The sequence below is a fragment of the Phyllobates terribilis genome, unplaced genomic scaffold (assembly GCF_046119375.1).
Source record: "Phyllobates terribilis strain yellow unplaced genomic scaffold, ASM4611937v1 Scaffold_8__6_contigs__length_399053987, whole genome shotgun sequence".
NCBI classification, from domain to species: Eukaryota; Metazoa; Chordata; class Amphibia; order Anura; family Dendrobatidae; genus Phyllobates; species Phyllobates terribilis.
Genome location: NW_027362768.1, coordinates 51233335 through 51259791, shown reverse-complemented (window position 1 = coordinate 51259791; position 26457 = coordinate 51233335). Strand labels below are relative to the sequence as shown.

At 44.5% G+C, this 26457-nt stretch overlaps 1 protein-coding gene across 1 annotated transcript in view; it reads left to right on the top strand.

Moving 5' to 3' along the window:
• The window catches only part of CDC73 (cell division cycle 73), an 89943-nt gene that overhangs the window by 4726 nt on the left and 58760 nt on the right, over window positions 1–26457 (top strand). Inside the window, exons 2-7 of the mRNA XM_073642941.1 lie at window positions 9265–9370; window positions 11522–11591; window positions 15843–15905; window positions 16000–16052; window positions 22139–22227; window positions 23857–24073. Coding sequence (XP_073499042.1) covers window positions 9265–9370; window positions 11522–11591; window positions 15843–15905; window positions 16000–16052; window positions 22139–22227; window positions 23857–24073 — 598 coding nt within the window. The remainder of the gene's footprint in view (window positions 1–9264; window positions 9371–11521; window positions 11592–15842; window positions 15906–15999; window positions 16053–22138; window positions 22228–23856; window positions 24074–26457) is intronic.

The window sequence follows — 26457 nt, the reverse complement described above, 5'->3', positions numbered from 1 at the left end:
AAAATGTTCAAAGTTTGAACATTTTTTTTGTCATTTCAATTGGCGTAGATGCAGATAAATTCTGTATTCTAATAAGTGTTCTGCTTTTCTCTGGTTGTATGATGCCCTTTTTCTAAGACTTCTGTCTAATGAGCTTGTACACACAGCAATACTGGACATATATATGACCTATATAAGTGTAACTGCTGACGAAGGCACTGTAAAACTTTGTAAACCATCCAGTTCTTGGACTTGGAACACAGAATCGCCACCAGTTTGGGCTTCCTGATGCTTGGGCCGCACACAGTTAATAAAATAGGAAACATCACTGAAAAAAGTTGGACAGTTTAAAGTGCACAGCTCAGTGTAGACTGCTGCTGTCCTTCCATAGTTTAAGGGAATATTGCATATTGTACGGCTCTGTAACCCCATGGCATCATGGCCAGTTTTGGCTTTTGGCAACCTTTTTATTTATTTTTTTCCTGTTCTATTGTCAAAAGTTCCAGGAGTGATAACTTTTTATTTGTTTTCAGCGACCTATTCATTAGGGCTTGTTTTTGTTCGGCATCATTTTGGGTATATGTAACTTAGTAACTACTTTTAATAACTCTTTATTTCAAGGAATATGAACAAAACAATTCTAAAACTGTATTTTTTTTTCTTGCGTCTTTAAATTCTACTCTATTCACCAGCTGCATAAATAAATTATTCTGTGGGTCAGTGTGAACATGGCGATACCAAATTATAGTTTTTAATACTTTTGTATAATTAATACTTTATGAAAAAAAATTAAAAAAATTGTTTTTGGATTGCCATATTCTGACAACTTTCCATCAGTGCAGCTGTATGAAGCCTTCTTTTTTGCGGAACTGGCTGTCGTTTTCACTGGTGCTATATTGTGGTCCATGTGAGGCAGAGAACAAAAAACAGTAATCATATGTTTTGATTTTTGTTTTAAATACCATTCAATTCACGTTCAGTATGTTTTTAATTTGCGGGCTGATAGGATTCTGCTACACATCACCTTGTAACATAGATGGAGCTGAATGAGGGCATTTTTCTGGAGGGCAAGCTCTAGTTTTTAAGTACCATTTTAGGTCTATTTAACATTTTGATCACTGTTTGATTTCTCTTTTTTTTTTTTTTTTTTTTTTTTTAACATGCATGCAGATACAAAGAAAAGTACACTTACATGAAGGTCAGTCATAGTATAATTACAAAATACATTTTTGGTCACTTTTTTATTTTTAGCCTAAATTAACAAACTGCAATTTTGGCTCCATTTAATTTTTTAATTTTTATTTTCAACGGCGTTCACCAAAAGAGATGAAAATTACAGTATGGGTTGCTATAATTGCATCCATGACAAATATCAAATATGCCGTATTTGTAGGATGCTTGTTTCAACAAACCTTTTTATTCTTGATCCCCCCCCCCCCCCTTTTTGTATAACACTTCAAACACTTTTTTTCTTTATCGCTTCATTGGGGGACACAGGACCATGGGTGTATGCTGTTGTCGCTAGGAGGTTGACACAAGGCAAAAATAGAAATAGCTCTTCCTCCGCAGTATGCACCCGCCTACAGGCACCAAGCTCACCAGTTTAAGCTTAGTGTCTGTAGGAGGTAGACCTGGATCCTAACTGATCCAACCCTGTTGTGTTTTATTAATCTTTGTTCTTTATTTTTCAGATACAGCTCTTCAGGGTTAACCTGGAACACTGTGTCCCCTGTTATCCCAATTCTCAAGCGACCGAGAGAGCAGTGTGGCATTTCCCACATCGTCCACTCTCGGACCCGCTGGGCAGGACCTATCCCCTGTCACCTCCAGGTGTCTCGGGGTGATTCCCGGTGGCCAGTCCTTGCCTATTCCCCACCCCAGCCCCCTCCTCGGAGCGGCCTGGGAGGGAGATGGTGGTCACTGCGGTGACCTTCCCCCAGATTCTGGGGTCGACACCGTCTCCTGCACTGTCCAGTACCGGTCAGTGCAGGAAGGAGGAAGAGCCAGGATCCCCCCCTATCCACGGAGGACCTCCTGTGACCATCCTCAGAAGGGGAGAGGAAGAAGAGGCATCGGGACCTCTAACAAAGGTAATCCCTCCCACTCCTGCTGCCTTACAACTCAGCCCCCCAGGTCCCTCAGAACACTGGATATGGCACAGAGTTGCCTGCCAGCGGGTCCCGTAAATCCCGTGGATTATTAATGGGGGCATCACATCTCCACCGACGCTCACTTACAGCAGCGCTTCCCTGGCCACGCCCCCTCTCCTCGCATCTTCATGGCGTCCCCCTCAGCATGGCGACCCCACAACCCCCTTCTTTTTCCTTTTTGCGCTGCAAATCTGCCCGCGCTTTCTCCGTCGGGGGGAGTCTCGAGTGGGGCGTTCCTCTTATCGGCGGGTATACGCCCCCTCCGGCAATCGGCCAATCAGGACCGAGGAACAATGTGCTGCTTCCGCCACGCCCACAGTTCTCCTGGGGACCTATCAGCGGCTGGGTTCTTAAGCCCGCCCCCATTCCTTCTGCCTATCAGAGCCTCGGCTCCCCTAGGTTACTCAGGGCAGCGCGTTCTGCTCCTGCCCTGCCCCTCTACGCTGCTCTCTGTTCTGGCTCCGGCAGCATCACTCTACCTGACTGCCTCATCACCGCAGCCCTGCTCCTGTCTCCGCAGCTCCGGAGTTTCCGACTCTGAACCGTGGACATTCCAGACCGGGTAGGCCCTGCTCTAGCACCTACACCTTTCCTGTCCACAGGCTCCCTCCTATGCAGTATTACTGGTTAGGCACATATGCCCAAACCCAGGGAGCTTTCTGTCCGTCCCGATCACACAGTCACATACTACGCCTGTGCTCTTTGCAGTACTAAGTGGCCCGCTGGTCTGACAACTGCTTTCTGCACGACCTGCAAGCCTCCCACCATGCTGGCACCCCAAGATCCCCCTGCAGCCCAGGACGAAGTAACTCTCCCTTCTCCGGAGTGGGCTGTTGCTATGTCACAGTCTGTCTCTGACCTCACCAAGGTATCTCAATCTCTGGTGCAGGTCCTAGAACGCTTGCCTATACTATCCACGGCCACCAGTGCTCCGAACGTTCCCACGGACGATTCGCAGGCACCCCTGCCCCCTCCTCCTAAGGCCAGACCGAGGGCACCATCTCAGAAACTGACTCACACAAGTTCATCTTCCAGCTCGCCAGACTCCAAATTGCTCCCCGCATCTCACACATCTTCCCCAGAGGTCGCTCCGGGATCAAACACAGCATCAGATTCTGACTCTGGATCCGACACGGACCAATATTCTAGAATCCAGTTCATGGTTGACAGCCTTATATCGGTGGTGGTTATATTGATGGTGTCTTTCAGAAACAGTGGGAGCATCCAGAAAAGCGCTTCACTGGAAAGAAACAGTTAGACATGCTATACCCCTTTAACCACGACCTCGTCAGCAGATGGACGGAGTCCCCTTGTGTGGATCCTCCTGTCTCTCGGCTAAGACGGTACTGTCTCTTCCAGACGGTTCCTCCCTCAAGGACACTACGGATAGACAGATTGAGGTCTTGGCTAAGTCAGCCTTCGATGCTGCTGGCACCTCCCTCTGTCCTTCCTTCGCCTCAACTTATGTATCAAGATCTGGCTGACCTAGCGGATCAGATCGCCCACGCAGGGAAATATCTGCTCACGGCGTCCCTTGACGCAGCTACCTGTTCAGCCCGCGTCTCTAGCAATATCATCGCTATACGTAGAATTCTTTGGCTGAAGGCTTCGAACGCCGACCCGGCTTCCAAAAAATCACTAACAAATCTCCCTTTTCAGGGCTCCAGGCTGTTTGGGTCTAAGTTAGACCAAATCATCTCAGATGCCACTGAGGGCAAGAGGACTTCCCTTCCCCAGCCGAGACCTAATCGCCCCTTTCCTAGGAAACGTTCCCTTCAGTTCCGGTCCTTTCGTCGGTTCGCTCAACCGGGACCCTCCTCTCAACAGGACCGTACCCCAGCACAGCAAGAGAGACGTAAACCTACCTTTAGGCCCACTCCCAACTGGCGCGCAAAGGGTCGCTCTTCCAAGCCCTCTAGATCCAGATCCAACAGATTTTCCTAGGCATGACTGGTCACTCCCACCTGGGTTTTCTCCCAGGGTGGGTGGCCGTCTACTTCTGTTCCGAGACCCTTGGGTCTTGGCAGTAGAGGATGCATGGGTCAAGGAGATTGTGACCTCCGGCTACAAGATCGAGTTCAACGCCATACCAGGAACACGATTTCTCAGGTCCCGCCCCCCCGCATCCATCTCTGCTTCCCGGTTTCCTTCAGGCCATTGCCTCCCTTCTGCGCTCAGGAGTCATAGTTCCAGTCCCCCTTCAGGAAAGGTTTTCCATTTTTTACTCCAATCTTTTCGTCGTTCCAAAAAAGGACTGCTCACTACGTCCGATCCTAGACCTCAAACAACTAATCCCACAGGTACGCGTACGGCACTTCTGAATGGAGTCCCTCAGGTCAGTAATCTCCTCGATGGAGGCCGGGGAATATCTATGTTCAGTGGACATTCAGGATGCATTTCTTCATATCCCAATCTGCGCACCACGTCAGAAGTTCCTTCGATTTGCCTTCCAGAACGCACATTACCAGTTCACTACTCTCCCCTTCGGGCTTGCCTCCGCCCCGAGGGTTTTCACAAAGGTAATGGCGACGGTCAAGGCCATTCTACGAACCAGGGGGATTGTAATTATCCCCTACCTCGACAACCTATTGATCAAGGGTCCCACGTTCAGGGACTATCTCCACAGTCTCCAGATCACCCTGAACACGCTCTCTCGGTTAGGCTGGCTGATCAACACAGACAAATCCTCCCTGGTCCCATCTCCACTTTTAACCTTTCTAGGGATGCAGTTCGACACGACCCGGGTCCTTCTCCCGAAAAGATAAACTCTCTCCGTCCCAAGTCCACTCCGTCTTCGCCTGTGCCTGAGTGTCTTGGGAAAAATGGTGGCAGCTATGGAAGCAGTGCCCTTTGCCCAGTTCCATACCCGGCCTCTTCAACTGGCCCTTCTGTCTGCATGGGACAAGAACCCGTTGTCTCTAGATCGACGCTTCAGGTTACCTCTTCATGTGAGAAGGTCATTAATATGGTGGACTCGCCCTTCTTCCTTCAGACCCGGGAGGTCATTCCTACCACTTCGCATGCAGGTGGTCATGACCGATGCCAGCAGGTGCAGGGCCGTTGGAGTCCCCAATAAGTCTCCCTACCGATCAGTATATTGGAGATAAGGGCAATCTACCTGGCGTTGCGTCACTGGCAGGATATTCTTGCAGGGTTCCCAGTCCGCGTACAATCGGACAACGCCACGGCTGTGGTGTACATAAACCGTCAGGGAGGAACGTGCAGCAAGTCCGTCTTGAAAGAGGTGGCAAGAGTGCTAGTTTGGGCCGAGAACACAGTTCCGGCAATCTCAGCAGTCCACATTCCGGGGGTTGACAATTGGGCGGCTGACTTCCTCAGTCGGCAGGGCCTTGCCTCAGGAGAATGGTCTCTCCATCCTGAGGTGTTCCATCAGATTTGCTTACGATGGGGCACGCCGGACGTCGACCTCATGCCGTCTCGGTTAAACCACAAGGTTCCATTCATTGTAGCCCGGTCCCGCGATCCCCTTGTGATCGCTCAAGACGCGCTAGTCATTTCATGGTCTCAGTTCCAGCTGCCCTATCTTTTTTCCCCCTCTACTATTGATCCCTCGGGTCGTCAGAAAGATCAAGACAGAAGGAGTACCGGTAATTCTAGTAGCCCCGGATTGGCCCAGACGCGTCCGGTACGCAGATCTAGTAAACCTGCTCGTCGACTCCCCCTGGAGACTACCGGACCTCCTCTCTCAGGGGCCTATTCTTCATCAGAGTTCTCGTTCTCTGAATTTAATGGCATGGCCGTTGAGGCCGCAGTGTTGAAGAAGGCGGGTTTTGCGGACAACGTCATCCAGACCCTAATTAGTGCCAGGAAATCCGCAACTTCGCACATATACTACAGAACCTGGAGAGCCTTTTTTCGTCACTGCGAGAAGGATCAGCTAGCTCCCATGTCCTTTTCGCTACCGGCTATTTTGGCCTTTCTTCAGTCTGGCCTGGAAGCGGGACTCTCTCTTAGCACTCTCAAAGGCCAGGTTTCGGCCTTGTCCATTCTATTCCAACGTAACTTGGCTTTCCGTCCTCAGGTCAAGACGTTTCTACAAGGGGTGGCTCACCTGGCGCTGCCTTATCGCCCCCTGGTGGATCCATGGGACCTTAATATGGTCCTGAGCGTCCTTCAACAGCCCCCGTTTGAACCCATTCAGGACAGCTCAGCCTCTCTTCTCTCCTGGAAGGTGGCTTTTCTGGTGGCTGTTAACTCTATTAGGAGGGTTGCAGAGCTCGCAGCCCTCTTGTCGGTTGCCTTTTCTGGTCTTCCATCAAGACAAGGTAGTGCTCAGGCCAGTGCCTTCTTTTTTGCCAAAAGTAGTCTCCTCTTTCCACATCAATGAGGACATTGTTTTGCCTTCCTTCTGCCCGGCCCCAGTGCACCCATGGGAGAAATCCCTGCACAAACTGGATCTGGTCAGAGCTTTACGTGTGTACCTTTCTAGAACGGCTTCCCTTCGGCGTTCGGACGCCCTGTTTGTCATCCCTGAGGGGCGTCACAAGGGTCTTCCTGCTTCCAAGTCAACCATCGCCCGTTGGATACGTTCGACCATTTTGGAGGCATATCGCGTCTCGGACAAACCTCCCTCTCCAGGGGTAAGGGCTCACGCCACCCGGGCGGTGGGGGCCTCTTGGGCTGTTCGTCACCAGGCTTCAGCTTCTCAGATCTGTAAGGCCGCAACATGGTCTTCACTCCACACCCTTTCAAGGTTTTACAAGGTCCACACTTATTCCTTGGCTGATGCCAGTCTTGGACGGAAGGTCCTGCAGGCGGCGGTTGCCCGCAGTCAGACCTAGTCTGTGGCTATCTTTTGTTCTCCCACCCTAGGGACTGCTTTTGGACATCCCATGGTCCTGTGTCCCCCAATGAAGCGATAAAGAAAGAGGGATTTTTGGTACTCACCGTAAAATCTTTCTTGGAGCCTTCATTGGGGGACACAGCACCCTCCCAGATTTTGGGCATAGGTACAGTTGGCCCTGTTGGGCATCTAATTTAGTTTTCTCTTTTGTGCCCCATTGGGCATTGCATAGTTAATGTTTTATGTTCCTCCTACTGCTTTAGCCACTAACTGGTGAGCTTGCTGCCTGTAGGCGGGTGTATACTGCGGAGGAGGAGCTATTTCTTTTTTTGCCTAATGTCAACCTCCTAGCGACAACAGCATACACCCATGGTCCTATGTCCCCCAATGAAGGCTCCAAGAAAGATTTTTACGGTGAGTACCAAAGATCCCTCTTTTTTTTTTTTTCCTTTTTACTATACTTAGTAATCCCACAAGGGTACTTAGCAACGTGATCTTTTGGTCGCATTGATAATACATTGTAGTTTTCATGCACTGCAGCGCATTATCTAACTTGTCAGTGTTTGACCGACTGACAGCCTATCATGCTCCTCCAACTCTGTAGCTGCTGCTGCCGAGAACTTCACATCAGATTCTGTTCTCCTGAGGGAAGTGTCAGATGTCTATATAGCTTGAATGAGGATCTCAATGCTTGGACTGGCTGTCTGCTCTCCCAACTCAAGCTTGACCGTAGCATAGAAATGCATACTGTCATGCTCTAGTTGGGATAGTCGACGGCCAATCCAAGCATTGCATTGCAATCCTCATCCGAGTTATATTTTTGTCTGACTCTTCCCTAAAGGGAGCTCTTCTGCAGAACCCAGCAGCGGCTGCTACACTTTGAAAAATGCTGTTCTGTTCAGTTCCATTCAATGTTTACACCCAGCCACCAGAGCTAATAACCGCTGATCATTGGGGATGCTTGGTGTCAGACCCCCACTGATCTGATGTTGATGACTTATCTTAAAGACAACCTCTTTAAAATTGTGGCCTAATTTAGGCTTTTAAGGAAATTTGTCACCTTATAATGGTTCAAAACAGCCAGTGGAACAGATTCCATTATTTTATTTCTGTTCATGGTGCTGGCAGCCATCTTGCCTTCACTTCTGGTAACAGCATTTGGAGAGCGGGTGTATGTTGCTGTAGAGCATAGATGGTAGTCAACAGGATCAAATTCATTAATTTCTCGGAAAGGTGTGCTCTTTGATTTATGCAGGGAGGGGGATAACACAATTCACCTTATCTTAATTTTAAGTGTCACTTTTCTGTTTGCTACTGACTTTCTCTCTATCATTCTCCTGCAATAAGAGCTTTTATCATTCATCGCATACAGGTGGTTTCCATGGAGCTTGGTCACTAGTTCCTACCCAGATCTTGGCGAAGGGTGCCAGTTATTACATTCCAGTAGAGGAGTTGTCTCCTAACATACCAGCCACCTCTCTCTAACCCATTGATTTCCATACAGCAGTCAGCTGCTCGCCACCCTCCCACCTCCGCCTTTGACTCTTTATCACACTGCTCAGGTGGAGTAGTGAAATCCTGGTGACAGAAAATGGCTACACAATATTGTGTATACTTCTATACATTTAACATATAGCTTGCTAGTTAATACAGTGTCACCAATATGGTTAGCCTCTATAGCAATAATCAAAAACACACCCCGGTGGTGGCTGGGTAGCAAAGCTCCTTAACTATAATAAGTGAGTAAGAATCATGTTTGATCTTTGACAATTTATATTTAAATTCCTCCAGGTTGAATATTCTGAATATCTGATATGTGTTAAAATCTAAATAAACTTGGGCACTTGCATTTTAATGATTTATGCTCTGACACATATTGGCGCTTTGCACTTTTTTCATTATTTATTGCTGATATTAAACATATTTGAGTATTGATATTTATGATATAAAAGCACTAGCACTTTCAAAATTATTTTAGTATCTCTCTCATCTACATCGATTAGCACATTTAAACTTTAGAATTGAATTTAATTTAGGGAGGATCCAAAAACATTTAATCTAAAAAAATCAATTTGTTATATGCTGTGCTACCTGATTGCTACATGTTCTGATACCTTTGCTTATTTTATGTATGTTTTATATTTATTCATAATAAAATTACAATCTTTTTAAACAATTAATTTATGTCTCATTTCAATAGAGACACTATGGGTGCTCTGTTAATGTGTTTTTAAATATAGCTTGTTAGGTTTGAGGTTGCCTTGCTGTAATTCTTAGTGGTGAAGCACGCTAGCAAACATTTATAATTCTATTTTTTTTTTTTTTGTATAGTACTGGAAAGGAAGGACAGCCACGAGAATACTACACACTTGACTCCATCTTGTTTTTGCTCAACAATGTTCATCTTTCCCATCCTGTGTACGTCCGGAGAGCTGCAGTAAGTCTTATGTGAAATGTATTAAGTTTTGTGTGATGTTAATTCCCCCTTCACGGATATACCTCCACTTATGTTATAGTTGCTCTAAGGGTGATTAACTTTTCTAGCAATTCATTAGTCAGGCTTCTTTATATCAATGACTTCAATACTTTTGTTTTCTGATGGTTTTCTTATTGTACTAAACAAAATCCTCAGATCTTGATGCTTTTGTTTTTGCTGGCTAGTAGGCATAGTCCATTTTGCCTCTAAAAGCAACAGTGATGGGACAAAAATAATTTGTCCGACTGATGGGATGGCAATCCAATTAAAATAGAAAATATATAATAAATAAGTAAAGTATCATTATGAATACACTTCTAAATACCTTTGATTAGCAAGTAAGAAGAATTGCTGTCACAGACAACTTCCCAACTGCTGCAATTAAACAAACTGTAACTGTTCTAGTTTTTAATTCCTCAATCACATTTAGGGCTCGCTCTCATTAACGAATAAAAGTAGGTCCGATGCTGCTCCTGAAAAGTTGGGACAAGTGGAATCCATGTGGTTGAACTTACGTCATGCAAGTGCAATGCAAGTGTGCTAGATAGAGAGAGATCTTGTATAAAGATATTCTGTATTTTTCGGTTTGAGACGCACTTTTTTCCTCCAAATTTGGGAGGAAAATAGTGGTGCGTCTTAAAATCCAAAGTGAGCTTACCAGGGAAGTCGGCAGCAGGGTCGGTGCTTCAGGAGGGCATTAGTGGGGCAATGCTGCTGCGCTTAGGGGCTCATTAGCGATCGGCCGAGATCTCAGTCTGCGCATGTGCCACCTCTGGTGGCCATTTTCCCGAAGCCCCCCCCCCCCAGGGAACTAAATGGGAAAGGCAACTGTGCTCACCGGCGCCGACATCTAAAGAGCGCCCAGGTGCACCACAGCATTGCTACACTGCTGCCGTCCTCCTGAAGCAGCGACTGCCTCCTGTGATCTCCGCTCCACCGCCGCCACCCCCCCAGGGGTAAGCTACCGTTAAAATGGTTATGCGTCTTATAATTTGTTTTATTTAAAACATTTTTTTTCCCATTTTCCACCTCAAAATTTGTGGTGCGTCTTATAATCTGCTAAATACAGTAGATAGAATAGCTAGATGTCTTGTAGATACATAATGTCACAAGCCCCCTACATATAATAAACTTTCACCCTTTTATGTCACTAAAGGGTGATTTGCCTTATTTAAATGTAAAAAATAATGTGGGGCCCCCCCCTATTCTTGATACACAGCAAAGGTAAAGCAGACAGCTGCGGGCTTATATTATCAGGCTGGGAAGGTCCATGGTTATTGGGCCCTTCCCAGCCTAAAAATATCAGCCCGCAGCTACCCCAAAATTGGCGGATTACATTTGCAGCACCAACTCTGGTGTATTGCCCTGGTGCAGTGGCAATCGGGTAATTGTAGTTGGGTTGATGACAGCTGTGATTTGTCAAATTTTATGTGTTTATATTCATTTTCTAGCTCCCTTAAGGAACCTGCGATCCTCCCAATGCTTGTACTTTATACGCCAATACTTTACAATTGTATATAGCACAAATCATGTTCTCCTTAGAGAAACAGCCGCAGACTGGCATACAGGGGAGCACAGTCATGACAGGTACGGGGGTCTTCAGCAGACTCCCGTTACTCATGGCAACCCATCAGCCCAGTGTGAGCCGCCTCTTATTACCTCTTCACTCCTGGTATCTCCAGTATTGGATCAAAATAACCATAAGGACCACATCTTTCACATGAAGGATATTGGTGGAGCGTCCTACTGCACATGCTCCCAGGCATCGGACCGGTTTGCATTCTGGGACCGGTTTTTGTCAGTGTAACAATGCGGCATCCAATTTAAGATATTTCTGAATAATTCCTAATTACACTTCCTTTTTTTTTCTTTACCTGGAGAACCTCTTTTAAAGTTTTTTTCAGAGAATACCTTTTTAGCTAATAAAGTTTGAGGATGTTAAAACACTTTTTTAATGAAAGGTTTTCTTTTTTCTAAAGTGATGAGAAATACAATAATTCCTAATGTGAACCTGTTGTATTACTCTATTTTTTTTTTTACATCTTTCTTTCCACACTTAATGTTTTTGACCATTTTGTATATTGCTTTACATATCTCTCTTCCTCCCTCCAGACGGAGAACATTCCGGTTGTCAGAAGACCTGACAGAAAAGACCTTCTTGCTTACTTGAATGGAGAAACATGTAAGTATGTTTTTGCCCTTTTAGGCACACATTTATATGCCATGTTTGCAACACATCATTATAATTTAAAGACAACCTGTCATCGGGTCAAAATAGTCCCATTTTGGTTCATATTGTATTCCTGCTGCTCCCCTGACTATTGTGCTATTTCTTTAATTTCTGCCATCCGGATCTAGAGAGATGGGTCTTTATTTAGTGCGCCCAATATGCTAGTTTTCATGGTCTTTACCAAGGGGTGTCTCTGGGGGGGGCCATGTATGTAGACTGCTTTGCATTACTATCCTGTGAGCATCTCCCCCTTTAAAAAGTCTGTAAAAATTAGCACTAAATAAAAAGGCCAATATACTTGGAACCGTATGGAGAATTTTTGAAAGAGAAAAACTATTACCGCAGCTGTAACATAATAAGAACTGGCCAATTTTGACCTTATAAGGGTATGTGCACACATTAAATATTTGGTGTATTTTTAGTGCAGGTTTTTCCCCACTCATTATTATGGATGAAATCTGCACTAAATCTGCAAGTCACAAATACTGAATGTGTGCATGAGACATAAGGATGCTCCTTCACTTATTTGGCATTCGAAAACCCTTCAGGCTTTGTGACAAATCTGCAACGTGTGCACAGGCCCTTACGGGTAAAGGGGCAAAAAACATTATTATAGCGCCTTGGAATGGCGCTATAAATGTGAAAAGGGGTATACATGGCAAACAACAAGTACAATAATTTGAACAAAAACGAGTCACTGACTGGTACAGGAGGAGAGAGGACCCTGCCCGTGAGGGCTCACAATCTACAAGGGATGGGTGAGGATACAGCCAGTGTAGATGCGCACACTGCACCTCAAGAGGCGGGGAAAGAAAAGTTTGTTAGTATTGAAAAGATCATGTATGTAGGAAAGTTGTTGCAGACAGAGCAAGCGTTTCACATGGCACCTGTTAGAGGGACTCGGGAAGTGGGGGCTAGGCGGATGGGTATAATGTTAGAAAGGTTGTGGAAATTTGTAATGGATCAAGGATGGGAGCTAAAAGTGACTGTGGGGATGTGGTGAGGAGGACCAGGATTTGGAGAGATATCGCCGGCAGTGAGTAGGAGCAGAGAAAGTGTTAGTAGGTGGGAGCAGGAGAGGGCATGAGGTGACTGTCTGTGTTTGGAGGCAAAGGATTGTATGTTGAGGAACAGTTCTGAGGAAGAGGTGATATGGATGGGGAAGATGGAGGGAGAGATGACCAGTTCCTTACTAGGTGTTGGAATTAGGGGGTTGAGTAGGAAGTGAAGTACTATAGGGGAGAGAGTGAAAACAAACAGAAACCTTGTTTACTGTGACTGTGTATCCAGTTATCTTTAGTTCCCTTTTAGTTAATTTCTGGTATAATTCACAGCTGTACACTTCTGTGTTGCACTTGTATTGGTACACTGAGCAGACTGACGTCTATGCAGATGTAGTGCTCACAATATATTTGCTACAAAATGCATTCAGGTGTGAAACAGAGGGGATTGGCCTCTGCTCATCTTTATCAAATAATTTAAGACTGAAATTGAAAATCTCCACTCCATCTCCATTTGATCCCATCTGCCTCTTACTGTAAATTAAACTGGCAAGTATAGAAAGAATTCTTTTGTACGTGTCCCAGGATATCAGCAATTCTGCTTACATTTTATGAACATGTTTGTCTTCCAGCTATATATCAGAATAAAAAAACAAAAAACAACACTTTAAAACAGGGCTGTGGAGTTGGAGCCCGTTTTGGTGGAGTCTGTATAAAATGGACCGACTCCGACTCCTAAAATATATAATAAATTGGGTACAGTAATTCAATGCAGCTTGTGGGGAATATTTTTTTCATAAGAATTTGGGAATGTTATGAAATGTCCTATTCCTAATCTAAGGGTCTAGACTTTTAGCGGAGATGAATCTGTGCTACAGTAAATTTATCACTTAAACATGAGCCATGTATGAGGGAGTCAGATATGGAAATTGAGGAGTCAGAGGTTTGGCTTACCGACTCCACAGCCCTGCTTTAAAATAGGATGCACCACTAGAAGAATGTCTCTTGCTGCAACAATAGTAGATGAAGGTTTTTTTATTTTTATTTTACAGCATGTTCTTTGGGTGGTTGAGACTTTTTAGGATTGTTATGAACTAGATATGGAAGAATTGGCACAATTTAGTGACCCCTATTATTCATGTCTGAGGTCAGTTGACCAGTAAGGCCTGGTTCAGATGGCCGTATTTCAGAGTCCATATGCAGAGCAGAGTGCATGCACTGACCGCGGATCTCTTATCCCTGCCTCACAATTGCCTTTCAAGGCTGTCTTGTTCGGGACAGGGGAGCTGCAGCTGGTCTGTGCGTCACAGACTGCGAAACCTTAATGTGTAAAACCAGCCTAACTTTGGGTGTCTGTCACAGACACTTTATCCATGGCAACCAAAGACTTGAAGACTACGGACCTGATTCATCAAATTGTTTACATCACTTTTATGGCATAAAACAAAATTTTTGTACAATGTAAAATTGCGTAACATTTTAAAGACTTTTTCAAAGTTTTTTTATACCAGTCCTGGCCAGCTGTGCCAAAGTTGACTGAGCATAAGCGGACCGTGGCGGTGCCATCCGATTTCATTATAAGTTACTCCGCTTTAGTGGTGTGTCTTACACCAGAAATGGTACTACAACCCCTGACTGAAATAGCATTTCTGGTGAGGCACACGCCACTGAGAAGATGCTGCAAAGTTTCTGCTCCCTTTCTGCATCTCTTGATAGAAAAAACGCAGCATAGCATAGAATTTGCACATTTTTACTGCGTGTTTTACATGTGGTTTTGTTGCAGATTTTTCCCCACTCATAGTATGAGTGAACTTTGCAGCATAAAAGCTGAAAGAATCGACATGCTGCAGATCTGAATCTGTTAGGAAGAAATAAGCAACGTATGCATGACACTAAAGGAATCTTTCACTTTGCTGGTACTAGGAAATCCTTCAGGTTTTTTGACAGCTGTATAGAAAAAATACACATGACAAAAACAAAGTGTGCGCTGTCTGGGAGTGTGTATGTTACTGTGTGAAACTGTGTGTCCTTGTCAGTTAAGTGTGAATGTCCATGGTGTGTGTCTGTCAGCACCCAGAGCAGCTGAAGCTTATTTATATCCAGAGATAAGGGGGGCATGATGTTCCCTTCTGACACTGTTCGGAGATGGTGGCACATGGTCTTCCAGTGTCTGTCACTCTGTGAGTCTCTAGCCATGTGTGCCAGTACAAATGTCTACTAGTAAATGTCAGGATGGGTGTGTATGCCAGTCACTGACACCTTGATCTATATGTTTTGTCTATTGAGCATATCTTGTATGTTTTGCAATGGCTGACCGTCTGCTATGGACGGGGACTGGTGGAACATGGTCTGAGAGTATATTCTGACTCTTCAGACTGGGAGTCTGTGTTCTGTACACTACTAATGCTAATTCTGACATTACTTTAGGCCCCCTCTCTGTAACTCGGCTACATACTAATTTATACACAGTTATTCAGTCACAGTATCCTGATATGGAAGTCTAGCGTTCTGAACTATCCCAGCCCTCCTGTCAGCCACCTGCGTGGGTCTCGCTAGTTATGTCTCTGCCACAAGTGCACTGTGAGAGACCCATTGGGAGGATGGTTGTGACTTCATACAGAGCTGCACCAGGATTTCTGTGCAGCAGGACAGGAGCCTTAAAGAGGTTTTCCCACAAAGTTAATTTTAAAGTCTATTGTAATCAATAGATCTTGGAATAATAATAACTTCCACAATTGGATGTGTTTAAGAAAAATGTTCTTGTGCTGAGATGATCTTATAAATGTGCCCCTGCTGTGTACTGTGTAATGGCTGTATCTGACCATACAGGGACATGGTCTGATCATACCACAGCTCCTGGGCAGGGGAGGAAAAGAGTATACAGACAGGACAGCATGGGATCACAGCTGACTCGTTATGTGAGAAAACATTTCCCTGCCTGTTTTTAAAAAATGTTTTACTCCAAAGGATCAGCTGTGCTGTGCTGTAATGTCTGTATACTCTCTTGCATCCCCCCCCTGCCCAGGAGATGTGGTTTGATCAGACCATGTTCCTGTACGGTCAGACACAGACATTACACAGTACACAGCAGGGGCACATTTATAAGATCATCTGTTGTCGTTGTTCTAGGAGGCAGTCTGTGTTATGTCTTCTGGATTTTTTAATTGCCTAACGATGATTTTTTTCTTTTCTTCCTCTGCAGCAACTTCTGCCAGTATAGACAGAAGTGCTCCGCTGGAAATTGGTCTACAGAGATCTTCACAGGGTATGTATAAATCCTAATCTGTAAGGTACAGATTTTTGGAACTTGAGTTCTAAAAGTAACTAAACAAGATATTTCTTTTGCCTTGCTTTACTAGTGAAGAGGGCTACAGATGAAATACTAGCTGAAGCGAAGAAACCCAGAATAGAGGTAATATCCTACAAAAAAATAGAAATCTGAATGAGGCCCCACACAACCCTGACTCGCTGGGGTGCTGAACGTTTAGGGCTTAATGTTTTCTCTAGTTCTTATTTTCATTTTTAAAACTACAGGCAAACAAATAAATCCCGTCCCACCAATCTGCCACATTTAATAGCCCTCAAACACACGTGATCAATATATGACCAGTTATACACCAAACTTTATAGTTACAAAATATGTACAGGAACAGGGTCCAGAGACCTGGCCTCAAGAATGATGATAAAGCTGATATTCTCAGAAAACAGCAAAAACAAGGAACAGCTTAGGGGTTACATCTGATCTGCATCTGAGCTGTAGAGGCTCAATCTGTAACCCCCAAATCAAATTGCCCCACTATGCTTTCTTTTCTGGTAGACTCAGGTGCTTGGCCAGTTATATACAGTCATAGCACCTGCATTCTTTTATATTTAGCCGATGTACTGTACCTCTCTTGCAATGCATATATTTCCCCATACAGCCAGTCTCCTTAGATTCAGTCATGGTTAGGGGCATCTGGTCTAGCCAGTGCTGTGCTGGTAACTTCCTGGCCATGTACAACAATCTGGCCATGACAACCCTCACATACTCATGTTGTGACTAGTGATGAGCGAGCATGCTCTGGTGTTTCCGGAGTATCTTCAGAGTGCTCACGTGTTATGTTTTAGTCTCGCTGTGTGCATGATTTGCGACTGTTTGACAGCTTTAATACATGTGAGGAATGCATATTTCTTAAGCATTCCTCACATGTATTAAAGCTGTCAAACAGTCGCAAATCATGAGCACGGAGTGACAAAAACGCAACACCGAGCATGCCGAAGATACTCAGGAAACACCCGAGCATGCTCGCCAAAAGGGTTAACAGAACATACTCGCTCATCACCAGTTGTGACACATCTTCAGCAAATCCAAGCATGCAAACATAGGACATTGCAGTAATAGATTGTGGTTATCATATCTATTACTTCCCCACAAAATTGTCCTATTTTGGGACAACTCCACAACATTTGGAGAGCACTTCCAAGATCATTTTACATTAGTGAACATGGTAAATAAAACTATTGTGGAATGGCACTTTTTTTTTTGGACTCTTGGAAGAAGGGGAGGAAAAAACGGTAAATAGCTTGGGAATGTCTTGGGGGTGAAGGGGTTAAAGGCTATTGTTATTTATCCTCTATCTACATTAATGAATATCTACTGTGATAGTAAACTACTTTTATCTAATTAGTTGTAAACACATCGGCCAGCATAATTAGCATCACGGGTAGGAGGTATGGAAGAGACACAACTTATACCCCATAGCCGTGAAATATTGCCTACTCAAAAGTAAATGTACGAACACTGGAGAAAGCTAAGTACAAGGCATATATAGAAAAAGCTTTATTGAAAATAGAAAAATCACAATAAAAAGTACATATTCCAAATACGTGCAGGTTGCGGAGCAAATTAGTATACAGGGATAGATAAAAGAATGGCCATGGTCACACTGCAGCGAAGAATAGGGAATACCCGTAATAGTAAATAACCGGAACAGCGTCCTAATCTAAGCTGCAAATACGAGGGTCCTCACAAGACACAGGACCAAAAAGGCCTATATATATAGTAAAGAAGTAGACTAGAGTAAGAGCAATCAATAAATGATTATAAGAACCGATGACAACATGGATAATATATATGTAAACATGTAGACAGTTCAAAAGAGTGTCAGGCATAAAACATTTAGAAATATCCAAAGTATATATATTGTCAAATATCAATGACTCACCGATTATAGTCACCAACGATTGCTCAGGAGGGGGGAGGGAAGGGTAGGAAGGAGTGGAGGGGGTGGGCGAACAGGGCAGGAGCGAGCAAGTGTGGGACCTGCAAGCCTCGACGCGCGTTTCGCGGGATTGGCTTTGTCAAGAGGCGTCGCAATTCAAAACACCGGCGGCTTTTTTAAATATACCGCTCGATTGGTCTCATGTCCGATCATGTGACCGGAAGAAGATGGCCGCCGACTGGAAGACGTATACGGCGCATGCGCGGGGACCGTCAAAACATCCCGCCCCCCGCCGTGTCCGTCATGACAACGGCGCAGCCACGGAAGTGCCGAACAGACAATGTCCGGAGCGGCGCCGGCACCATGGAGACAGACGCGCGGGATCGCAGGAGGGTGAGTAGCCCCGCGCATGCGTGCCGCCTGCCCAGAGGGCTGCATCCTGCTTCCACCGTAGATCCAAGTCCATATTTTATGTACAATCACATCACATGGGAGTACATGTCTCCTAGATTATAATCAGTGTGCATAGAGCTAAAACAATAACAGGCATCCAAATACATATAGTCAAGTACGAGGACTAGGAATTTAAATTCCAAGGCAGGGAGTGAGCAGCCGAGGGGGCAGAGTCCGTAGAAGTCAGTCAGCCATTCCTTTTCTTTTTGTTCTGTAGAGAGCGGAAGGGGTTTCAACAAGATGGAAACATCAGAGCCGGTATAAGGACCACAAATGGAAAAACACTAAATAGAGGGAATATGAGAAAAAATGAAAGTTAAAATCAAGATTGTTTAAAAATAAATATTAAAATGAGCAGACCACAGGAGCTCGCCCCGCCACTACGAATATATAGAGCAGGGGCTACAGGAGAGCAGAGATTCAATACCAAGAGTATTGGCTTATACATGATGCAGGGAGAGATCAACCACCCCTGAGTAAAGGTTGGATGTAACCCTCCAAGAATATCAAATAGATAATAAAAGGAATAATAGTTCAACTGAGGCGCAGAACAACACCGTTAGGTGTCATAGAAAAGGTGAGAAGCCTAGATTTTCATTCAGACCCCGTGGTGCCAGGGTGTCAAGAGTAATGATCCATCTCGCCTCCTTTTGTGCCAGGAGGCGTTTAGCATTCCCACCCTGGGAGCCAAGGCACACTTTATCAATCCCTCGCACTTTGAGTGAGCGGGGATCACAGTTATGAACGACCTTGAAATGCCGTGGTAATGTCTTCAGCTCCCGGGGATCAGTGGCCGTTCGTGCTGCGCCAATGTCCCGAACATGTTCCCGAACTCTGATTCGAAGCTCCCTAGTGGTTAAGCCAATGTATATCAATTGGCACCCACATGTGGCAAGGTAAACCACATGTGTGATGCCACAGGAGATAAAATGGCTGATGTCAAATTGGCGGGAGCCATCAGAGCTGGGGAATGATGTACAACGAAGGACATTGGCACAAGCAACACAATGGCCACATGGGAATGAGCCCACCGTGGGATCACGGGATCCAAATGGATTAGGCCAGAAGGGGACATAATGGCTCGCAACCAAAATGTCCCCCAACGTTTGAGAGCGTCCTGGTGTCATGAGTGGGAAATCGCCTATCCGCTCCCGCAGGGAGCGCTCCGTGTTAAGTATACCCCAATGTCGGGAGAGGATCCGCCGCATAGCCCGCCACTCGTGGTTGAATGTGGATATGTAGCGAATCCTCTCTGATGTCCCATGCTTGGGCGCTATAGAGGGGTGGATAAGATGATCCCTAGGAGTATCTCGGGCTCTCCTGTAGCCACGACCGATACATCGATTACTGCAACCACGTTGTTTAAAACGCTCAGCCAGATCTGCGGCCTGTTTCTCAAAATTAGTTGGTGGAGCAAATCCGCCTCATCCTGAGGAACTGGCCGACCGGGACAGCTCTGATGGTAGAAGGATCATGAGCCGAAGTGGCATGTATCAGGGAATTTACTGCAGTAGGTTTCCTATACACATCAGTCTGGATCCGGCAGTCAGGATCCACCACAAGCGTGACATCCAGAAAGTCGATCCGTTTAGAGTGATGGGCATAGGTAAGTCTTATCGCATATGTGTTGGAATTCAATCGTAGCATGAAATCATCAAGCTCCTCCACCGTCCCCTGCCAAAGGAATACGCCGGTGTTTTGAATTGCGACGCCAATCCCGCAAAACGCGCGTCGAGGCTTGCAGGTCCCACACTTGCTCGCTCCTGCCCTGTTCGCCCACCCCCTCCACTCTTTCCTACCCTTCCCTCCCCCGTCCTGAGCAATCGTTGGTGACTATATTGGTGAGTCATTAATATTTGACAATATATATACTTTGGATATTTCTAAACGTTTTATGCCTGACACTCTTTTGAACTGTCTACATGTTTACATATATATTATCCATGTTGTCATCGGTTCTTATAATCCTTTATTGATTGCTCTTACTCTAGTCTACTTCTTTACTATATATGTAGGCCTTTTTGGTCCTGTGTCTTGTGAGGACCCACGTATTTGCAGCTTAGATTAGGACGCTGTTCCGGTTATTTACTATTACGGGTATTCCCTATTCTTCGCTGCAGTGTGACCATGGCCATTCTTTTATCTATCCCTGTATACTAATTTGCTCCGCAACCTGCACGTATTTGGAATATGTACTTTTTATTGTGATTTTTCTATTTTCAATAAAGCTTTTTCTATATATGCCTTGTACTTAGCTTTCTCCAGTGTCCGTACTTTTATCTAATTAGGTATGGTCCAAAAAAAATGATTTCTGCCAATAGTTTTTAGATATTTTTAATGAATAGATACTGTTTGTTTTCATTTATTGTTGTCAAGGTCTCAACGTGGTTAGATGTAAATCTGTCCATGGTCCCGTGATGATCACACAGGAACTTGGCTCGTCATACTGTAACCTGTGTGGCCGTTATGAGAACAGGACAAATTGTATACCCCGCAAGGACCACAAGCTGCAAGAAACTGAAAACTAACACTTCACTATCTGCTATAAAAAATATACATGGTTAATCAGAACTACATTTTTCTCTTCTATATAATACAATATTTTTTTGCTAATGCAGTATTTTTGTAGTGAAGTAAACATATGCCATAACTGTATAGCGCCTGCTTGCCCTCGCTTCTCCTGTTACTGTTCTGTCTCCTGTTTTTCCTTGGCTTATCGGGTTTTGTGGGCAGTATGAAGCCTTCCATTATTTGACAGCAGGTGCGCTCCTGATACAGCTCTATAGTATTCATAACAGCGCTGTCAGGTTCCAGCAGTATACAGCTGCCTGCAGTACAATGCAGGGTGCATAGATTTCTGACACCTAATGCCTTATGTGAGTAAAGCCTGGTTACAGCACCCACTATTCACCAGGAGGCAAAGATGTTCACCCCAAAGTGTCTTCCTGGACACACAGCGTCAGCACTGCAGAGCTGCTTCAATATCCACTTTAACAACCTTTGATGGTCATTTTCATCATAAAGAGGTTGTCCAGACTTGAGGTTAAAGGGAATCTGTCACCAGAAAAAAAAATATTGATGTTCAGGTTAACAGCATTACTAATCTGCCCGGTGCCTGCACTTAGCCGAATGCTGCGGGGAGAAAATTAACTTTATTTTCCATGCAGCGTTCCAGTTTCAGTCACAGCAGGTGCCGTAACTGCGCCCTCCACATTGACTGACAGCCGGCCCTAATGCAGTGCCAGTGTCATTCAGGGCCGGGGGCGCGCTTACAGCCGCCACTATATAGAGCATTGACTGACACCGGGACACTGCGGACGGAATAAAGTTCATTTTCTTGCCACAACATTCAGCTAAGTGAGGCCGCCGGGCAGGTTAATAACGCTATTAACCACATATCTGAAGGTTAATATTGCTTTTTCTGGGGATGGGTTCCCTTAAAACTGGCATAAAAATTCAACTTTTTTGGTCTCTCATCAAAATGTTATAAAATTCTGTGAAACACCAGTGGGTTAAAAATGTTCACTGCACTCCTAGATGAATTCCTTGAGGGATACGGCCTCAAAAATGGGGCTCTTGTGGGAAAATTTGCTGATTTGGCATCCTGGGAGCTCTGAAAATTCGACATGGCACCCGTTATTCATTTCAATGAAATGAAGTGTATTTTTAGTTTTTTCTTTCATAGATATCAGTGATTTAAAGTATTACAGGTTCGCACTACTGTCAGTCAGGGTTTTTTCTTTTTCCTTCTTGTCCAGCTCACAATACAAAGTGCATAACATAGTTAATCTCTGCTTTATAGGCTATATAAATAAATAATAATGGGGATCTGCTAACTTCCTAGGATGAAGAACGTGTCCGCCTTGACAAAGAGAGACTGGCTGCCAGGCTGGAAGGCCATAAAGAAGGCATTGTGCAGACTGAGCAAATTCGGTAGGCTGTGCTTTTAATGAGTTACCTTTTTGGCTTTGTTTCATTCACTTTCAGTAGAAAGACTTAAATTGCTCTTTGTATCAAGCTGACTGATTTGAATGGTATAGAATAGAAGACTATAGTTTTATATATTTTTGGGGGGTTTAAAACCACTTACATTTTCAAAAATGTTACACATAAAAACAACAATAATAAAGCACAAAGAGATCCTATAAATTCTCCAACACCAGGACCTGGGTACCAATGTGTCCAATCCTTTCTGATTCGGGACGCAGATCTTCTATGTATTTGTTTTTTTGCCCATAAACCATGATCCCTTTAATACTCTCGCTAAAAGGCGCTACTGACGTCTTTAATATGAACCCCATGAAATTATCTTGTAGTGCAATTGTATCTGGAAGGAAAACGTTGATTTCTGGAGTATTTTTCTAGCTGCTTTTAAAGGGAAACTTTTGACAGGTTTTTGCTACCTCATCTGAGAGCAGCCTAATGTAGGTAAAGAGACCCTGAATCCAACGATGTATCACTTAGATTACAGGGTGCTGCCATTCTAACACTGTTTTTAGCATGCAGCAGAGCGGAAAAGCTGCCCTCATCCACACCAGGCTCTCTATGTACACAATCTATAGACAGTGAGCTGCTTATCACAGCACGGGGCAGAGTCGCACTTGCTAGTCAGAGCAATGTTAATCACAAGGTGATTAAAGGGAATCTGTCACCACATTTGACTTCTGTAAACTAGTAAGATGGGCATACAGGTTTATAGACTACTGAGGAGAGTAATACATGTATGCCTCATATCAGATGGTTTGTGGAGAAATCCTCTTTTATCACTTTATGTAAATGACCTCTTCCAGGCTCTCGGGAGGATGCTGCCTGGAAGATAACTCTGCCTCCAGAGCTTATTTTACCTGAAGGGGGAGCTACCAGTGTGAGACATGTAACCAACACAGAACCGGAGAACTGAACTTTGTCTTCTAACAAACACATTTTTCCTTCTCTCTGAGCTCTGCTGTATTGTAACAATATTACAACCCTGTCTGCTGAGAGTTGGAAGCTGAGAGGAGCCTGCAGATGTGTCAGGTATAGTCACACACAGCTCTGCAGGGAGATCAGGAGAGCAGAGTGGTCATCACACTGGGAACTCCCCTTCATGTATCATAAGCTCTGGAGGCAGAGTTATCTTCCAGGCAGCGTCTTCCCGAGTGCCTGAAAGATGTCATTTACATAAAGTAATAAAAGATGATTTCTCCAACAAGCCATCTGATATGAGACATACAGGAATCGCTGTCCTCAGCAGTCTATAACCTGCATTCCCTTATTAATATTTTACATAGGTCAAATATGGTGACGGATTCTCTTTAAAGCGTCAGCGTAAGTAAACTGCCAGACGTGACACATCTTTGAGTTCTGTTTTAACCCCTACCTCATGCCATCCTCAGTGTACATAGCAAAAACTTGCTGATGGATTTTCTTTACGTTGGGTAGGTGAGATGAGATGTATTTACCAGTTTGTATTTAGATGTGTCCTACTGTAAATCTGTATTCATAGAATGTGTAGTAAATGGAGCTTTTAATATTTTCTTTGTTTTCCTTTTTTTTTTTTCTTCTTCTCCCCGATATATTCAGATCCCTCTCGGAAGCCATGTCTGTTGAAAAAATTGCTGCTATCAAAGCCAAAATTATGGCAAAAAGAAAAACTACAATCAAAACAGATTTGGATGATGATATAACTGCATTAAAACAGAGAAGTTTTGTGGATGCGGAAGTGGATGTTACCAGGGATATTGTCAGCAGGGAACGGGTATGGAGAACCAGAACGACCATACTGCAGAGTACAGGGAAAGTGAGTGTTACATTCCTCATACTGTCTCTACTGAATTTTACTTTATTCATTTTGGCATTGCTGCGTCTATAACTACCTATACTATAAAACTATATTAGTTTTCATCGTTTACTGTGAACGCTGTTGAAAAACTGCCATGTTTGCTGTTTTTTGCTAATATGGCTCAAAAATATTAGTGATCAAAAAAGATAGACTTGAAAAGTCGTAGAATTATAAAGATCATGGGATCAATAGACGTGCAGATGATGAATAAATAGAAACACAATTTTCCAAGCTTTTTTTTTTTTTTTTTTTTTTTTTTTTCATTCAGTATGGAGTATAGGCACCACACACTGAATTCTCTGCACTTACAGCCTTGGCTGCTATTAATGAGGTTAAGGATTGTCTGAGGAACATTTTGCCACGCTGAATGCACTTGGGCACACAAATCATCAAGATTCACTACTGGCGGCTCCCTGTGCAGTTGATTTCCAATGACGTCCCAGATGTGCTTAATGGGAGACAAGACCAGAGACGCTGCCGGCCACATGAGGACGTTTAGGCCACACATGCAGCCTGGTGTTGACAAACGACCCCAGGGACACTGGAGAAATGACCATACCACGGATTCCACAAATCACTGTAATGCTGAGCCTTTAGTGTATCTGTCACACTAAAGCCCCGCTAGTTGTACTGATCTGACAACACCAGGCCACATGTGAGCAAGCTGTGTAGCCTAAATTCGCCACCATAGTCTGCAGCGTCTCCGGACAAGTCTCCCTTTTGGGATACCATTGCACAAGGAACGGCCACCAGCGAATTTTGATGCCTTTATATGCTCAAGTACATTCAGTGTGACAGAGCATTTCTCAGACCACCATTAACAAGCTTTTTGATGGCAAGCTGAGGCATGTACATGTATTTGCGAGTGGGTCATCCATCTGCTGCTCCTTCCTGTTCTTACACATGACTGTTCATCAATCAGGCTGTATTTTGCATGATGCCAGAGAAGTGCAGAGATGAGTGTTGGCGCTCCTGACTAGTCCTGGATCAGGAGTGCCAAGATTAAATTTCAGTTTTGCAGCAAATTCATAGACATTTATACAATAAAAAAATTAAAACCAAAGTTGTTTGGCATATTCATAAACACGCTGATCCACAAAATAGTTAAAGGGGTATTCTCATTTCCAAGATAGTATCCCAATTTGTAGCAAATGTAATATTAGCAAATGCCTCCAATTAGAAATGTAGTATAGTTCTTCTGATTCGCTATGTCTTAGTCCATGTGCAGGGCCTTGCAGTAGCTGATGTATCAGTGGTTACGACCACTAACAGCTGTCACTGTTTAAGTGGTTGTAACGATGGGTACCTAAGCTACTGCAATGCCCTGCACATGGTGGAAGCGACATAGCGAATCAGAGCTCCTCGCTTCTTCTCAGCCTACAATCCCTTACATCTCCTGCAGTCGCTCTCACCCGTGGTCACCACTCACCTGACTAAAATATTTAACCTCTTCAGGTATCTTTCCCTCATGCCATCATAACCCCTTTACTTAAAAAGCCATCCCTGGACCAGAACTTCACTGCTAACTACAGACCTGTCTCTAACCTTCCTTTCATCTCTAAACTCCTGGAATGCTTAGTCCACTACCGTCTAACCCGCCATCTCTGATAACTATTCTCGACCCTCAGTTTACATGGCAAATCTGGTTTCTGCACTTTACACTCCAATGAAACTTCCCTCACTAAAATCTCTAATCTACTAACAGCTAAATCTAATGGTCACTACTCCCTGCTGATTCTCCTGGATCTCTCTGCAGCATTTGACACTGTGGATCACAAGCTCCTCCTCACCATGCTCCGCTCTATAGGCCTCAAGGACACCGCTCTCTCCTGGTTCTCCTCCTACCTCTCTGACCGCTTCTTCACTGTATCTTTTGCCGGCTCCTCTTCCTCTCCTTGTCCCTTTAATATCTGGGTCCCGCAGGGCTCAGTCCTAGGCCCCCTCCTCTTCTCTATACACTGCCCCTTTTGGACAAATCAGCAGATTTGGGTTCCAGTATCATCTCTATGCTGACGACACCCAAGTAAACACATCTTCCCCTGACATCACCCACACACTAATACAAAATGCCAAGGATTGTCTGTCTGCTGTGTCTAACATCATGTCCTCCCTCTAAAACTGAATCTCACCAAAACTGAACTTCTTGTTTCTCCCCTGTAATAACCTACCTCTACCTGAAATTGAAATTGCCTTGGAGGGTTCAACCATAACTCCCAAGCAGCAGGTTCGCTGTCTTGGGGTCATATTCAACACTAAACTTTCCTTTACTCCCTATAGCCGATCACTCACCCGCTCTTGTCACTTGCATCTTAAAAATATCTCCAGAATCTGACCTTTTCTCA